Consider the following 18,307-nt stretch of genomic DNA (forward strand, 5'->3'; position numbering starts at 1 on the left):
TTATTCTTTACTCTGTCATAAATTTGTATGGGATTTGTCCTTCATATGATTCTGTTGCTTGTGTTTATGGGAATTTTGTTTTCCTGTGCTTTTTGGAATACTTTACTAACTTCATGAACCTCCCTCTACTGCTCTTTCTGCAGTATTTTAAAATAGCATGGATTGCTTTTCCACATCTCTTGTGTCCTCTCTCTTCTACTGGCTTGGCACCTCCTCCTTCCTTTGGCTCTGTTGTCCTGGTTCTGCTCCACTGTGACTCACCGTGTGGGGTCTGCTCACAGGGAGGCCAGTTCTCAGTCACTGGGCCAGGCAAGTCCTGGCCCGGAAACCTCCCTGCCAGCCTCCCCTCCTCACCCATTCTCTTCTCAGGCTGGCTGCCCACTTCTCATGGATACTCATGGTCCATGTTGGGTTCTTCTGGTTGTGTGTCTGCCAGACTCCTTGGGCCTCCTTCTGCTTCATCCTCCTGGGCCTGCGTCTCAGGCTTTTGGGGGTTGCTCCTAGCTTGGTCATCAAGGATGTGCATTTTCCCGCTTTACCCTCTAATTGCTCTGTTTGTACCTGAGGGTTCAGGAAAGTCCAACACCTGTGCTGTCACTGTCACCACCATCTTCCTGTTGACGATGGAAGAAGAAGAAATGTGAAGAAGGAAAAAAAAAAGGAACAATGAGGGGGAGTCACTCCCTCAATAATAGCACAGCTTTATAATGACTGAGAGGGTGTGATACTGGCTCAGAAACAGGGGCCAGGAAACCAGCCACAGTGTACGTGGAAGGCAGGCACCTGTGGAGGGGGGCATAAACTAAGTACTGAGGGTTGTGGCCATAACTAGATTTCCAGGTAGAAAAGTTAACATTGGAGAGCTACCTGACATTCTACCTAGAAATAAACCCTAGACAAATTAAAGACCTAAATGTGAAAAACTCTAAAACATTTAGAAGGAAATATAGGGAGAAAATCTTCATGATCTCAGGATAGGGAAGACAGTCTTAAAAGATACTTAAAATTCACAAAATCCATTAAAGATGGATTACATCTTTAATGTACATTAAAATTACATTAAAATTAAAATTAAATTAAAATTAAAAACTTCTGTACAGCACTAGATATTCTAAACAGGGTTAAAAAAGGATAGGGTGGGGGAAGATATTTGTGAGTCAAAGGATAGTCCAGGAATAGTTACCCACAATAGGAAAAGTCTGGGTGGGGTCAAGGACAGGAAGAACAAACAACTGAACTGGGTGTGAATGATAGGTCACAGGAGAGCAACCCTGATAAAATTATGTGGGGGAATCCTCCAGAGCCAAAACAATAAAAAAACAACTCATGCCCTACTTCCTCTTTGGGCTTTGTGTCCCAGAAAAGCCATGTTTTAATCCTGATCCAATCTTGTGGGGCCAGACCTATTGTTTAGGGTAGGAGGCTACAGCTGGATTGTTTCCATGGAGATATGACACACTCAATTTGTGGGTGTGGCCTTTTGATTAGATGGAGATGTGACTCCACCCATTCAAGGTGGGTCTTGATTAGTTTATCGGAGTTCTTTAAAAGGGGACACATTATAGGGGAAACAACGGTTAAAACAGATTAGGTAGATGGAAATACTAGTGTCAATGAGAGGGAGGAGTAAGGGTATGGTATGTGTGGTAGTTAGATTCAGTTGTCAACTGGGCCAGGTGAAGGCACCTAGTTCTGTTGCTGTGGACATGAGCTAATGGTACATGAACCTCATATGTTGCTGATTACACCTGCAGTCAGCTAGGTGTGCCTGCTGCAATGAATGACGTTTGATTTAATTGGCTGCTACTTAAATGAGAGAGCTCAACCTACACAGCCTAAGCAGCTCAGCATACCTCATCTCAGCACTAGCAGCTCAGCCCAGGCTTTGGAGATGCAGAAAGAAATCACCCCAGGGAAAGTTATTGGAACCCAGAGGCCTGGAGAGAAGGCCAGCAGAGATCATCCTGTGCCTTCCCACATAAGAAAGAATCTCGGATGAAAGTTAGCTGCCTTTCCTCTGAAGAGCTAACGAAATAAATCTCCTTTTATTAAAAGCCAATCCATCTGTGGTGTGTTGCATTCCAGCAGCTAGCAAACAAGTCCCTACTGATAATGTAGGACTTTCTGCCATTTTAATAGTTAGCCTTTGTCTGACTTATACCTTTTTGTCTTTCAATTTTTCCATTAATGCCTACTTTTTAATTTAATTGATTATTTGTTTTGTACCATATTGAGTGCCTTTTCATTTCTATCTGGATAAATTTTTCATCTATTTTCCTTGTGGTTATCATGGGGTTAAAATGTAACATTCTAAATATATAACAATATATAAATATATAACAATCATATCTGGTTTGATTCAAATTTAACTTCAGTAGCATGCCACATATACATTTCCTATACCCCTCTGTTCCCTGCCTTTGCTTTTGTACATATTACTACTTATATCTTTGTATACTGTATGTCCAGAACATAGATTTATCACTTCTTCTCATGAATTTGCATTTTAGCACCTGTAGGAAGAACGAAATTAAATACCAAACAATACACGACAACAATACTAGTGTTTATAATTACCCAAATGTTGACCGTAACCACAGGCTATTGTTCCTTCATACCACTTTGAATCACTGTCTAGTGCCTTTTTCTTTCAGGCTGAAAAACTGTCTTCAGCATTGCTTGTAAGGCAGGGCTAGTGGTGAGGAACTCCTTCACCTTTTAAGATAATGTCTTAATCTCTCCCTCATTTTTTTTTTCAATCTACTAAATTTATTTTAACATTTGTTCCCCCTAATTTTTTTTATTAATTAAAGAAAAAAAGAAATTAACCCAACATTTAGAAATCATTCCATTCTACATATGCAATCAGTAATTCTTAATATCATCACATAGATGCATGATCATCATTTCTTAGTACATTTGCATCGATTTAGAAGAAGAACTAGCAAAACAACAGAAAAAGATATAGAATGTTAATATAGAGAAAAAATAAAAATAATAATAATAGTACAAAAAAAAGACAAACAAACAGACAGACAAAAAAAAAAAAAACCTATAGCTCAGATGCAGCTTCATTCAGTGTTTTAACATGATTACTTTACAATTAGGTATTATTGTGCTGTCCATTTTTGAGTTTTTGTATCTAGTCCTGTTGCACAGTCTGTATCCCTTCAGCTCCAATCACCTATTATCTTACCCTGTTTCTAACTCCTGCTGGACTCTGTTACCAATGACATATTCCAAGTTTATTCTCGAATGTCGGTTCACATCAGTGGGACCATACAGTATTTGTCCTTTAGTTTTTGGCTAGACTCACTCAGCATAATGTTCTCTAGGTCCATCCATGTTATTACATGCTTCATAAGTTTATCCTGTCTTAAAGCTGCATAATATTCCATCGTATGTATATACCACAGTTTATTTAGCCATTCTTCTGTTGATGGACATTTTGGCTGTTTCCATCTCTTTGCAATTGTAAATAACGCTGCTATAAACATTGGTGTGCAAATGTCCGTTTGTGTCTTTGCCCTTAAGTCCTTTGAGTAGATTCCCAGCAATGGTATTGTTGGGTCGTATGGCAATTCTATATTCAGCTTTTTGAGGAACCGCCAAACTGCCTTCCACAGTGGTTGCACCATTTGACATTCCCACCAACAGTGGATAAGTGTGCCTCTTTCTCCGCATCCTTTCCAGCACTTGTCATTTTCTGTTTTGTTGATAATGGCCATTCTGGTGGGTGTGAGATGATATCTCATTGTGGTTTTGATTTGCATTTCTCTAATGGCCAGGGACATTGAGCATCTCTTCATGTGCCTTTTGGCCATTTGTATTTCCTCTTCTGAGAAGTGTCTGTTCAAGTCTTTTTCCCATTTTGTAATTGGGTTGGCTGTCTTTTTGTTGTTGAGTTGGACAATCTCTTTATAAATTCTGGATACTAGACCTTTATCTGATATGTCATTTCTCTCCCTCATTTTTGAAAGAAAGCCTCACCAGATACAAAATTCTTGGCTATTTTTGTTCAGCACTTTCAGTATTTCAACCCACTATCTTCTGCCTCCATGGTTTCTGATGAGACATCTATACAGAATCTAATTGGGACTCCCTTGTACATAACACATGCCTTCCTCTTGCTGCTTTGGTTGGAAGAAGAAAGGAACACAGAACTCGAGATGCACTGAAGTACAAGGGATAGAAAAAAATGTAACCTAAGGGAAAGATAAATAGTAGGAAATACCCTGCACTTGCTTCCAGTTGTAGAACATCTTATTAAGAACACAGACTAAAAAAATAAGGACTCAGAGAGAAATGGCCAAATAGCAACATAATCAGAAAGGACTGCCAAACCAAGAAACAAATTGAGGACCCAAACAATGCCATCATAGAATACATAGCTACATTAGCAGCATAGAGAATGGGGCTGAAAATTAAGTTGCTGGCTTAGAATGGCTCAGATAATCACAGTAAAAGCAGGTAAACAGGACAAGAGATTAATGGAACCATAGATACTACCAGATAATGGAACACAGACAAAATCAAATAAAAAGAATTGAAATCATTAATGCAGGGAATGCACAAAAACATTCAAAGACATAATTCAACAAAATGTCCCTGAAATTATGAAGGAACCAAATCTGTGGATTGACAGAGCATGCTGGGATGCAGCATGCTGGGTGGAGAAGCAATGGCAGGTCAGAGACAGTGGAAGGACTCCTGAAGCATCCAACATGGTGATGTTGATGAGGGTGAGGGCAGAGAAAGAACATGTAACTCGGGGGCAGCACCATCAGACAAGGCATGGCTCACGTATAAAACAGCAGACAGGGGAGAGCCCTGGAGCAGAATACTGGTGACTCAATCTGACTTCATTAAATAACACAACCACCAAATGGTTGGTCAATCTCACACCAACAGCACAATGGATAACCCAGGGCAGTGGAGAGGGCCCTAGCTCCTGGCCCAGGGAAGACGGTCAGCCCACAGTATCCCAAATGGACATGCCAAGACTGGAAGACACAGCCTCCCATTCCATGTTTTGCATACTCTCTTTTCTCAACTTGGGGGGGCTCCTTGAGCAAAGAGCAACTCTGCTCGAGAAGAAACATTTCGAGTGGAGAAACATTTCATTCAAGTTGAGCAATTTTTAAATTTATTTTTTCTTTTAGGTTTAAATAAAATTAAATAAAATACAGGGTACTTTCATTTTTTTAAAAGTGCTTGGTCTGGGAATCAAACCCGGGTCTCCTGCATGGAAGCCAAGCATTCTACCACTGAACAACTGAACCACATGTGCACCCTTACTTTCATTTCATAAAATTATTTTTATTGGTTTATCCTACTAACTGTATCTTTACCTACAAATGTCTAGAACAATATTTACCTAATGTAAATAATTCTTACTTCTATTAGAGGGTTTGGAGTTTTATTTGAACTTTCTTCCTTAAATTTTCTGCCACACTTATATTCCTTTAATAAACATATACAATGTTTACAGAGATAGTAAAGTTGATTAAAAAAACTAATAATCCATGAGGTCCTTTTGCATTGGGCATAAATGAAAAGATTTTTTTAGAGGAAATGGGACTTGCACATGTGGCTGGTGGGAATGTAAGTTGGTGCAGCCCCTTCAGAAACCAGTGTAGCTTTGTCCAATAAAGTAGAAAACATGCGGCTCCTACACCCAGCAAACCCACTTCTGGGAGAAAGTCAGGGAGCCTGTTTGCTCAAGGGAGGCCAACGCCATGAGTGGGCAGGCCCAAACTGCTTGGGGCCCTGCAGGCGGATCTGCCTGGTGCAAGGGGACAGGTGCCCCTGGCAGGCCTGGTGGCCGTGGGTGAAGCCTGTCCCCCCACCCCCACCCAGCCCGGGTGTACTCACTGTTCATGCGGCTCTTGCAGATGAAGCCCTGGGGACAGAACAACAACAGGGAGTGAGAAGCCAGAGGGTCAGCGCAGCTACCTGGCCCCCGTTGTCCGGCCCCATACTGCCCCTTAGTCTCTGGTGGGACTTGGGGACTTGCTCCCAGCAGCCCAGGCAGAAAAATGGAAAAAGGGAAGGTGGGCCCATTTCTGTTTCCAGAGTTTGAGGAGTAGCTACTACTGGGCGGTTACACCTCTGCCCCCATCTTAAATAACTTTTGGTTTTGGAGTAACTTTGACTCATAGAAGAGTTGCAAAGACAGGACCAACACCTGTGTACCCCAGCAACCTTATACCATCTCGTAGGAGTATGGGTAAAACCAGGGACCCAAAGGGCGCCTTGTGACCCCAGGCTTGCCTTGATAAAGCCCGTTTCTGCTCCAAGATCCACTCTAGCATGCCCTTTGCCTCTGGCCTCCCCACCCCTTACTTTGATTCTGATAATGACTTCTGCCAGAATTCGGTGGTGCTGCCCTCCACCTCGGTCTCCAGGCCGGCCGAGTCTGAGGACCCAGACGGGAGCTGACACCTTTGAGTCCTGACCCCTGCGGCTGGGTGAGGGGCACAGCCCGGAGCCCCTGACCAGGGGCAGCTGCAGGAGGGCTCTGTCCAGACAGAAGGAGCTGAGCCCATCCCAGATGCTCTCTCCCGAATGTGGTGGGATGGGGGTGGGGATGGGGAGATAGCTGAGAAGGTGCCAGAGGAGGGCTGGTGGCCCGGGTCTCTCCCCCACTTCCCCCATGTCCTTGGGGCTCAAGGGAAAGAGAGCCCTGAGAGGCCACACAGCAGAGGGGTGGACTGGGGGCTGACGGCAGCTGCTCTGGCCCCACTGCTGCCTGGTGGACCTGGGGGCACTTCAGCTCCCTACTCTGTGCAGCTCACCGCTGAGTGGTGTGACGCCCCCCAACACCCCTCATGGAAACCCCTGGACTGGACGGGCCAGGGACTCAGAACGACCGAGCAGCAGGGAACAACGGCAGAGCGCCTGCAGAGAGCGCCATCAAGACATCGCGCCTGGTGTCCGGGAAGCCGGCGGGAGGGGGGGCCGGGGTGGGGCCGGGGAGGGGCTGCGGGGTTTTCCATCGGGTTTCCCCCGCGCTTGGTGGCTGCCTGGGGGCCTGGACGCCCAGTCCGGGCTGGGCCCCAGGATGTCCCCTTTGGCACTGAACTCCAGAAAGGGGCCCCGCGGTCGGCCAGAGCCGCGCGTTCAAATCTCGCTGGGCGCGCGGTTCCGGCCACTGTTCAGCTTTCCACACCTGTCACACCCGGCGGGGAGGGGGGGAGGGAAGGGTGGGCGAACGGCCGGCACTGTGGTGGCAAGGCAGTCCCGGGCGCACTTGCGCCAGCCACTCCACTTTATTCAACTTTTGCTCCACTGCCCCCTCCTCGGAGGGGTCGCCCTGACCTCGGCACCTGCCTGAGCCGCGCTCCTGCGACTGTCTTCCTTGCGGACCCCGTGGGGGGCTTGTCTTCCTCGCCGACGGATTCCTGCCTGGCGCAGGGGCCGTGAGCACGTGCCGGCCGTAGGGAGGGTCGTGCAGGGCGAGGGTCCCTCAGAGGTACCCCCTGCCTGTCCCCCTCTCACCCTGGCTTCTCCCATGGCCCCCCACCCCTTCCCTAGGGCTGCCTCCGCAGCTTTCTCGCGTTCCGGCTCAATCCCCGCCTCACTCGGATTTGCCCGATATGCAGTCCTAAAAACAGCCCTCCATCAGCCCTGTTCCCCCATTTCCCACAGCATGGCTCCCGGTGGCAGGGGTCGGCGGTCTGGGCAGAGTTCAGTGGGGGCTGGGGCCTCACCCACCCACGGCCACCCCTACACCTTTCTTCTTCTTCCTCTAGCCACGCCCACCAGCCCACTTCCCTCCAGAATTCTTTCCCTGGTCACAGCTTCCCCCAGGCTGCCCTTCCCCTCTTCCACCAGGATTCTCCCTCCCCCATCACACGTCCTGCTGTTGGGGACCCTGGGGCAGGGCTCAGTCCTCAGCCTGTCTGTTGTCACAGGCCCGGGCCACCTCCCCACCATCCTCCCCCCCACTCCCGTTCCCCAAACTCAGACCTCTTCCTGGCCGGCACCTGTGTCCTGCCGCTCCCACCGGCTCTCCAAGTCTACCGGGCACCCCAAACCCAGCATTTCACAAGTGATTCCTCCCCCGGCCCCCGGGGCCCGCCCCCCGCCCCCCGCCCCCCACCTCCCCATCTCAGGAACCATCTCCACTGGCCCAGACGCTGAAGTCAAATACTGTGGACTATGTTCATGCCCCGTTCCCCGGCCATTCAGAAACCCCGCCCGTCCAGACCAGCCCTGCCTCCAGCCTCGGCCTCATCAAGCTGCTTTTTCTCTTAAGGGAGGAGAGGCAGTCCCCTAAGTGTTCCCGCAGTAGCTTGGCCCCCACCTGGAGAGGCACCCACCCCACAGTTGATCGCTGCCCTTTCTCATTTCCTCCTCAATGTCAGAACCCCAACACCGCCTACACTTCTACTTTGTTTATTGCTGGTTTCCCCCAACTAGTACAGGAGCCAAGCCTCGCCCCAGTGCTGGGCACACGGCAAGCGGGAGGGAGGCTGGGGAGAGTTTTCTGGGTCCTGTCCCCCTTCCCCTCTCCCCACCATCCCGTGTCCCCACCATCCTCTGCCCCATCCCCTGTCCCCATCCCCTGCCTGCTTCCTCACCATCCCATCATGCTGTCCCCCTGTCCCTGTCCCCATGGTCCTATGCCCTCACCCCCATCTTCTGTCCCCCCTCCCCACCATCCTCCATTCCCACCACTCGGTTGTCCTCTAACTCCCTTCCCCCTGTCCCCAACATCCCCTATCACCTCCTCCACCCCTGCCCCATCCTATCCCTGCCACCACTGTGTCCCTGTCCCCATGACGCCTTCCAAGCCTGGATTCTTTCTCTGCCGTGTCCCGCCTAGGCCAGTACTGGGGGTTGCTTCCTGAGACACGCTGGGCTTGCCTCACTGGTGCGCCCCCACCCCCGCAGGTGCGTGGCCCCCCCAGGTGCGTGCCGGACTTTGCTCCGAGGCCACAGCCCAAAGCTTATTTTCCGAGCATCCACTGTGCAGCCTGCTCACCGCCCGAAGCCCCGCCCAGGGGCCATGCAGCACAGTTCGGCTGGCACCTGGGGGTGCAGGTTGTGGGTCTGAAGAGGCTCTCGCTCAGGGGCCGGGTCACAGGTGACCCAGAGGTCCGCCTGCAACTCCCCACTTAGCCCTTCAGTAAACTTACTCTTCTCCTGACCCCCAGCCCACAAGCCCTGCACAGACCCCATCCCCCTACTGCCTCTGCCTCTCACTCTTATGCTGATGGTGCCAGGCCCGTGCCCACCTGTGGAAGGATCAGGACCTACCTCCCCACGGGGAGAGACAGGCAGGGGCGGGGCACGGGCTCACCTTAGAGCAAGAGACTCCACATTCTGCCATGCGGGGGAGGGCCGAGCTCTGGAAGGTGCCCCAGGCCAGGGCGAGGACGGCGACCGCCCACGGGGCTGGCATCTGTCCGGTGAGCTGGTGTGGAATGTGCGGGCTCATGTGTGTGAAGGTAGGGAGTGAGCTCCGGGGCACCGCAGCCTGTAACGCCAGCCCCAAGCACAAGCGAATGAGAGGGAAAAGACCGAGGGGGTGGGGTGGGGCACTCCCTGAGTGGGCGGGGCGGCCCGTAGCCCCGCCTGTCCTGAGGGCGGGGCCCTGTAGGGATCTGGGGACCCCCGGTGGCTGGCGAGGGGCGGGGAGCGCGGGCAAGGCTCGCGCGGAGCTTCTCAGTGGCCCAAGGAGACGACCTGCTTGCTGGGTCCCGGGTAATGGGCTCCGGAAGGGCCGCCTGCGGCCTGGGGGGCCGGAGCCGCTGAGCTAGCTAGCATCCTGGCGCTGGCGGCGGGGACGGTAGTCGCTGGTAGAGAAGCCTGCACCCTGGCGCTGCCAGTCCCAGCCCGGCCCTCCCCAGGAGAAGTGCCTTCTGGAGGAGACCCGCGGCTCCACCAGTCCCTGACGGGCCGAGTCCCTCCTCAGCGCCCGGCCCCCTCCCGCCTGGTGGGCAGGATTCAGTGCTCCCCCACCCCCCGCCCCCCGGTCCCCGCAGTGGGGTCCAGGCATGGCTCGGCCAGCAAACCGGGTAGGAGAAGGCGTGCGTGGGCCACCTCCTCGCGGCCCTCAGGTCCCGGGAGCCGGCAGGTGACAGAGCCAGACAGTGACCTAGCCCGGCAGGCCTCTCCTTCTACCTCTGCGCTGGCGAGAGGGACGTCTGCTGATTTTTGTGCACCGTCACTCCTCAAGGTGGCGAGCCCCACTTGAGAGTCCCCGTGGGGGTCCCTCAGCCCCTCCAAGACCCCTGGGACCTGCCGCGACCAGGAGTGGATGGCCTGGGGGGTAGGCTGGTGCTGGCCTCCAGGCCCAGAGGCGCACATGGAGCGGCGCCCCTGGCTGCGGGTGTCGCTACCCTTCCCCACCCCCTCCCAGCCTGCGGCTGAGGGGCCCCTTCCGGTCTCTGAGGGCCGCGGTATAAGGACGCCCCGATGTCCACCAAGAGTAGGCCTGGAGTCTCTTTGCCGCGCCCCCCTCAAGACTGAGCCCAAAGGACCACAGGGGACTCTCCCCCATCCCCGCCCCCAGGGCGCCTGCGCAGCAGCCCCTGGCCCGGGTGGAAGGCAGCACCTGGTGAGAGCCTGGGCGGCACAAGCAGGTTTTGTTGAATGAACGAGTGATTAAGAAACGCTGAGTGCCCCGTAGTCGCCCAGCCCAGGAGGCCGCAGACAGGGTCAGAGCGGCCTGGCTAGGTGGGGGCGTCCTGGGGAGGGGCTCACAGGCTCCGGAGGTCGTTCTGGCCAGATCTGAGCCCATAGGGGCCTTTCTAAACCTTGTTAGGGTAAAAGTCCGGTTGGCTGCAGGGCGAGGGTGGGGGCTGGTGGCTGGGAGTGAGGGCTGGCAGGCATCAGCTGGGGAAACAAGATGGGGGCTGGGGTGTGGGATGTGGGCATGGGTTGTAGGGTGGGGGCACAGGGTGAGGCTGGGGGTGAGGCCTGGGGGGGTGTGGGGTACAGGGTGGGGGTTGGGGGTGTGAAGTGAGGGACACAGGGTGGGGACTAGGGCTGTGGTTGTGGGGTATAAGGTGAGGTCATGGGGTGGAGGGTACAAGACCTGAGACCTGCATGGGGGGCTCCATAAAAAAATGCCATGATGAAATTACACAATTTCTCTAAAATAGCTCTTATCCAAGTTCTCCATCTATATGTGGGTGTCAGAAACAGGTGGCTCTGGTGGCTGTGGCCAGGTGGCCTGGTCCTCATCCTCTCCTGGCCCCGGCCTGGGCATCAGAGCCCACCGCAGCTGGGCTTGCCCCCCGCTGAGCGGCACAAAGGCGGTGCCCTGCAGCACCCAGGCGCAGAAGGAGCGGCAGTGCTTGCAGGTGCTGGTGGCTCGGAGGGTGCTGCCGCAGATCAGGCAAGGCATTGGGAGGTCCCGTGGCAGCCCTGGGGGGACATGGCTGTGAGACCTGCGCCCCTCCAGCCCCCAGGGCGCCACCCTTTCCCACCAGAAGCCCCGAGGCAGTAGCACAGGGGAGTCCAAGTCCATTCAGGCCTGGGCTCCCGCCCCACTGCTGCCCCCTAGCATTAGAAAAGTCTGGAGCTTGGCTCAAACCCAGGCCTGGTTCTCTCGGCCCCTCTGCCTGACTCCCCCTCCCCACAGAGGCCCTGGGCCACCCCATCCTGTTGGACAGAGGGCAGTGGCCCTGGCCGTCTGGGCAGAGGATATGACCAGCAAGCCTGAGCTCCCCGGAACCCCCCAGCCCCATGACCACCCCAGAATCTCCAAACAAAGGCAGCTGGGGCATCCACACTCAGGGGCAGGACACACAGCGTGGACAGGACCCAGTGACCCCTATGCTGGTCCCAGGCCCTGCTAGGAGGCTGAGGCAGGAGGAGGTAGCAGAGGCAGAGGTTCCAGGTGCTAGATGGGCCGCCCCAACATCACTAGCTCTTCACTCCCCTTGGCCTTCTCCAGGAGGGCAGTGCCCACAAGGTCGGCCAGGCCAGACAGCTCCGGAAGGAGTGGCCTCTCTGCTGGCCGCGGGCAGGGCCTGGACACAGCCCCCAAAGCTGAAGGCTTGTCCCCTCCTGTCCCCCTGGGCCAGGTCCAAGGCAAGCAGGAGGCTCGGGGCCGAGGTCAGAAGAAGAGGGGGGTGAGCAGTTGCCTGCTGCAGGGCTGGGATCCAGAACCTCATTCCTGCCACTGTACCCCTGGGAACAAGTCTCCCTGGAGCTGCAGGGCATCAGGGCAGTGTTTGGACCGCTGAGGAGAGTGGACACCAGGATGGTGCATTCTCCAGGTGCTGGATGAACCCAAGGTCCCAACCTGAGGCTACTTGCCCACTGGCTTCTGGGGTACCCTGTGTTCGTGGTGGCTGACTCCAGCCACCTGAGCCTCGCCCAGGCGCCTCCCAAGCCTGGAGCCTCTAGGATGTGGCTGGGCTGTGGGCCTCTCTGAGCCCAGAAGCTGCCAAATGGAAGCTGCCCACAGGCCCTGTGTCTGGCTGATAGCCATAGCCACACCCATCCCTGCGGGGGTCTGGGACAAGGGGGCGTGTGAGGGCATCCAAGAGGCCATGAGCCCTCCTGGCCAGGTGCTGTGGCTGCACCTGGCAAGCAGGCGGTTGGGGAGACTGGGGTGGGTTGGCGTGGGTGGATGGCACAGCCTGGCCATGGGAGGTGTGACATGCCTGAGCACTGAGGCCAGCTCCTGTTGCAGCCAAGATGGGTGAGGGGCTGGAGGCCGTGAACCCATGCCAGGAGCAGAGGCGTCCTGTGCAGGCCAGTGCCGTGGAGGAAGATGGTCTGGGGACTGAGTGCTGGCTATGCTTAGAGGTCTGTGGGGTGGGAGCACCCAGACTGTGGCCAAGGACCATGGGCACTTGGTGTGGGTGGTTCAGAGGGGCTTCAGGGCTCTGCTGGATGAAGTATACAGACCAACCTTTTGGTGAAAATAACCAAACTTGGGACATAAAATATGAAAAGCATCTTAAAGCAACACAAAGTGAGTGAGTAGTAAGGAGTAATCAGGTCACAGGTGAAGGGAAGGTGAGACTCAAAAGCCTTTTGTGCTGAAGCTTTGCCAACTGGGGACACCCAGAGCTCTAGGTTCCAAGGCCTCCTGGGTGCAGGGAGAGAAGACATGCACAAGGCAAGTGGAAGACACCCCCCACCCCTAGTAAAGCAGCAACCTGGAAGGGCTATACCCTCAGTGCATGGTGAACCAAAAACACACTCCCCTACCCTGCCAGTAAAGGTGAAGGCCAGTAAAGGTGCCTCGGCACTGGGAATGCTGGGAAATCCCTGAGAAAGGGACATGGAAGTGAACCCACAAACAGGTCTGCATGGCAAAGTCTCATCCCTGAGTGGTCCCCCAGAGCTGCAGCTGCATGGAATGTGATGCCTGAGGGTGTGGCAGAGCAGAGGCCATCCCTGAGGGAACACATGCATCTGGAAGGAATGCAAAGAATCCCTATAGTTAATTTTCTAAAGAAAATGAACAGTTCACAGTAAAATATGAACACCAGCAGAAACAACCAACAGGACAAGTATGCTCAAAGACTCCAATTATGAAAATTATGAGATGTTGCCCAACACAGAATACTAAATAACTACATAATTAAAATACAATTTATACAGTAAAACAAGGAAAAGAAACTACAAAGAATGACCAAATAGTTTTATCAAAAAGTAGAATTTCTGAAGAATTAAAACTGTATTTGAAATGAAAATTTCAAACAGTGGGGTTAATAGTATATTAGACATTGATGAAGACAGAATTAATGAAGTAGAAGATAGGTAAGGAGACAACTGCAGAATGCAACAAAGAGAGCCAAGGGAATCCCAAGCATATTAATGGGAGATGAAGAGATATGGGGAGATGTCATGCAAAATGGTAGAGTAGGAAGCTCCAGGGGTTGGTCTCTCCATGAAGCAACCATTGAGCTAGAAAGAGTTATTGGAATCAACTATTCTGCAACTCTGGAACTTGATCAGATACCTACAACCACCGGAGGCATGCCTGATGGAGGGAGAGGCTCCATACTCCATCCCTCAGCAAATCCAGGGCTGGGAAGACGTGACCCAGTGATCCAGAGCAGCTGCTGGTGCCAGAGCAGACTGTAGGGACCTTGGTATGGATTGATTCATGTCACCCATAGTGGTAAGTCCTAACCCTCGGACCTGTGGATGTGAACTCACTTCACATAGTACTTTGAAGATCCTCTTAAGATGAGGCCAAACTGAATCAGGGTGGGCCTTAATCCAATATGACTAGAGTCCTTATCAGCAAAGGTAATTTGGACCCTGGAGCAGGAGAGAAGAGGAGACAGAGGAGACTGATGCCCATGTGTTGAGGGCAGACACCCAGTTATGGGCTGTATGCAAGTCACCAGCAGAATGCTTCCACATCAGAGAACGCATAATTTTGGACATCTAGCCTCCCAAACCATGAGATAAATTCCTTTTCTTTAAGCCATCTGGTCTTTGGTATTTATTATACAGCTCTGGAAAACTAAGATAGACCTTGTTCTCCAAAAATATGCAGCTGCATATTTTGGTGGGTCTGGTAGCTCCAGGAGAGACCAAGACTGGTGCCCATCCATCTCCCTTTTTTAAGGGAGAAAATTTTTGTCAGGTCATTTGCTGATTGCAGAGAAACTCCAGTGATCACAATAAACAATAATACTTTGCCAAAAATAGTTTGAAAAAGTCACAAATGGCTGGCTCTAACCTTCCACAAGCAAAAATCAACAATCCTTGAGGAATGGGTAAATCAGATTTCCAGAGTTGCTACATTTTATAATATTCAGAATGTCCAGTTCTCAATAAATAATTACAAGTATATAAAGAAACAGGAAAGTATGGCCACGTCAGAGAGAGAAAAAAAGAATTTGATAGAACTCATTTCTGTGATAGCCAAGATTGGAATTACCAATTGTAGCAGATTTAACTGTGTACCCTAATTTAGACACATTCTGCACCCCTGTGGGTGTGAATCTGTTGTCAATAGAACCTTCTGAAGATATCAGTGTGGATGGGATTTAACCAGGAATGCAGGAGTCCTTTATAAGCAGAAGAAATTAGACACAGGAGAGAAGGCCACAGGGAGGAGCTGGAAGAGAAGAGAAAGGAGAGGACGTCTCCAGGTGACATGAGGCAGGGATACAAGACAATGGACCTCAAGAAACACCAGCACCAGAACGCTGCAGACTTTGGGGAGAAAACATCAACCTTCCTGATGCCTTGATTTTGGACTTCTCTAGCCTCAAAACCATGAGCCAATAAATTCCCATTGTTTAAGCCAACCCATTATGTGGTTATTTGTCATAGCAGCCTGGCAAACTAAAACCCATCAAAGATGTTAAATCAGCTGGTTTTAATATGTTTAGTGAACTAAAGGCAAACACAGACAAAAGAAATTAAAGGAAATCAGGAAAACAATGTATGAACAAAATGAGAATATCAATAAAGAGAAGGAAAATTTTAAAGGTTAGTGGGATGACATTTTAATCATGAAAGAAAAAAAAAACATGTCAACCAATAATTCACATCAATGAAAGAGAAATTAAGATGTTTCCAGATAAACAAAAGCTGAGAGAGTTCATTGCCAGTAGACCTGGTCTATAAGAACTGCTAAAAGGAGTCCTTCAGCGTGAAATGAAAGGACACAAGACAGTAACTTGAAGCCATAAGAGAAAATAAAGGAACTACATAAGTAAATTAAAAAGCCATTTTTATTTTAGTCTTGGTTTGTTAGGCTTCTTTTTTTTCCCACATGATTTAAAAGGCATAAATAATTATAAATCTATGTTAATGGGACCACAATGTCTAAAAATGTAATCTGAGACAATAGCAATATAAAGAGAGAAGGATGGGGATGTATAGGAGAAGAATATGACTACCCTACTGAAGCTCGGTTGGTAGTATTCAAACTAGGTTGTTACAAGTTTAAGATGGTAATTGTAATGCCCAAGGTAACCACTAAGAAAATAAGTAAAAATATAAAAGGAAAAGGAAAGAATGAGGGAATCAAAAGATTCACTACAAAAAAAGAGGAAGTGATGGAGAAATTCAGGAGCAAAAACATATAAGACATATAGAAAACAAATAGCTAAATGGGAAAAGTAAATCCTTCCTTATCAGTAACCACTTTAAATTACATGGACTAAACTCCCCTATTAAAAGGCAGAGATTGGCAGATTGGATTAAAAAAACATCATTTGTATGCTGTCTCCAAGATTCTCACTGTAGATACAAAGACAGAAAGAGGTTGAAGGTAGAAGTATGGAAAAAGATGTTCCATGCAAATACTAACTAAAAGAGCTGGGGTGGCTATCCTAGTGTCAGCTAAAAAAGACTTTAAGTCAAAAAGGTTACAAGAGACAAAGAATGACATTATATAATGATAAAATATACAATCCAGTAAGAAGATATAACAATTATAACAAACACGACACTAACAGAGCCCCAAAATATATGAAGCAAAATTTGGTAGCATAGCTAGAGACTTCATAGCCTGCTTTTGGTAATGTATCAAACAACCAGAAAGAAGACTAATAAAGAAATAGAGGGCTTGGACAGGACTGTAAGCTAATTAGAACTGACAGATCTATAGAACACTCCATCCAATCACAGCAGAACACACATTCTTCTCAAGTGCAGTGCATGGATTATTCTGTAAGATAGACCATATGTTAGGCCCCCAAACAAATCTCAATAAAATTTTAAAAGATTGAAATCATACAAACTATCTTTTCTGATCACAATGGAATGAAATTAGAAATCAATAACAAAAGAAAAACTGGAAAATTCACAAATATGTGGAAATTAAACAATCAATGTGTTTTTCCATGGAAATTGGAAAATAGCTTGAGATGAATGGAAAATGAAAACAAAACATATCAAAACTTATGGGATACAGGGAAAGCAGTACTAAGATGGAAATTTATAGCTGAAACACCTACATTGAAAAAGAAGAAAGATTTCCAATCAGTAACCTAACTGTACAACTTAAGGAACTAGAAAAAGCAGAAAAAATCTAAAGTCAAAGCTAACAGAGGAAGGAAATAATAAAAAATTAGTGTAGAGAAATGAAACAGAATAGAAAAAATACAGAAAAACAATGTGTTTGATTCCATGTGTCAACTTGTCTAGGTTATGGTCTCCAGTTGTTTGGTCAAACACTGGCCTAGATGTTACTGTGAAGGTATTTCATATATGGGATTAGCATCCACAATCATTTGACTTTAAGTGAAGGAGAACAGTCTCAGCAATGTGTGTATGTACATGGGTATACAGTATATTATACATTGCATATATAACAGTATATGTGTACGTATAATAATACAGTCAACAAAACTAAAGTTGGTTCTGTAAAAAGAGCAACAAAGTTGACAAAACTTCAGCTAAATTGACTGAGAAAAAAGAGAGAAGGTTCAAATTAATAAAATTTGAAATGAAAATGAGGACATTATTACCAATTTTGCAAAAATAAAAAGGATTATAAGATAATACTCTGAGGAACTGTATGCCAATAAGTTGGATAACTTAAATGAAATGGAAAACATTGCTAGAAACACATGAAGTAACAAAGCTGACTGAAGAACAAATACAAAATCTAATTAGACAATAGAAAGTAATGAGATTGAATTCATAACCAACTACCTGCCAACAAAGTAAAGCCCAAGACCAGATGGCTTCACTGGTGAAGTCTACCTAACATTCAAAGAAGAATTAACATCATTTCTCAAACTTTTTCTCAAAAGTGAACAGGCAGGAACATGACCTAACTTATTTTATAAAGCCAGCATTACCCTGATACCAAAGCCATGCAAAGATATGAAAAGAGAATTACAGACCAACATCTCTTATGAATATTGATGCAAAAATCCTCAACAAAATATAAGCTGAATTCAGCAGCATTTTAAAAGTATGACACACCTTGACCAAGTGAGATTTGTTCCTGGAATGCAAGGAGGAGTCAACATATCAGAATAAATCAGTGCAATACAATACATTGAGAGAACGAAGGAAAATACCCCCATGATCACCTCAATTGACACAGAAATAGCATTTAACAAAATCTAACACCCTTTCATTAAAAAAACCCAATAAGGGCGGGCCACGGTGGCTCAGCAGGCAGGAGTGCTTGCCTGCCATGCTAGAGGACCCGGGTTCGATTCCTGGTGCCTGCCCATGTAAAAAAAAAAAAAAAAAAAAACCAATAAACTAGGAATAGAAGGGAATTTCTTCAAAAAGATAAAGGCCATATATGAAAAACCCACAGCTATTATCATAGTCTTGGTGAAAGACAAAACCCTCCCCCACCTCAATACCAGGAATAAGAGTAGGATGCTCACTTTTGCCACTT

General features: G+C 49.0%; 1 protein-coding gene across 1 annotated transcript in view; it reads right to left on the reverse strand.

Annotated features, from left to right (window-relative positions):
- The window catches only part of IL17REL (interleukin 17 receptor E like), a 45,637-nt gene extending 36,151 nt beyond the window's left edge, over nucleotides 1–9,486 (reverse strand). The window contains exons 1-2 of the mRNA XM_077168192.1: nucleotides 9,308–9,486; nucleotides 5,875–5,902 (exon numbers count right to left, since the gene is read on the reverse strand). Of these exons, the coding sequence (XP_077024307.1) occupies nucleotides 5,875–5,902; nucleotides 9,308–9,445 (166 nt within the window). The 5' untranslated portion in view covers nucleotides 9,446–9,486. The remainder of the gene's footprint in view (nucleotides 1–5,874; nucleotides 5,903–9,307) is intronic.
- Between the last annotated feature and the right edge of the window lie 8,821 nt (nucleotides 9,487–18,307).

This window comes from Tamandua tetradactyla, chromosome 7 (assembly GCF_023851605.1).
Source record: "Tamandua tetradactyla isolate mTamTet1 chromosome 7, mTamTet1.pri, whole genome shotgun sequence".
NCBI lineage: Eukaryota > Metazoa > Chordata > Mammalia > Pilosa > Myrmecophagidae > Tamandua > Tamandua tetradactyla.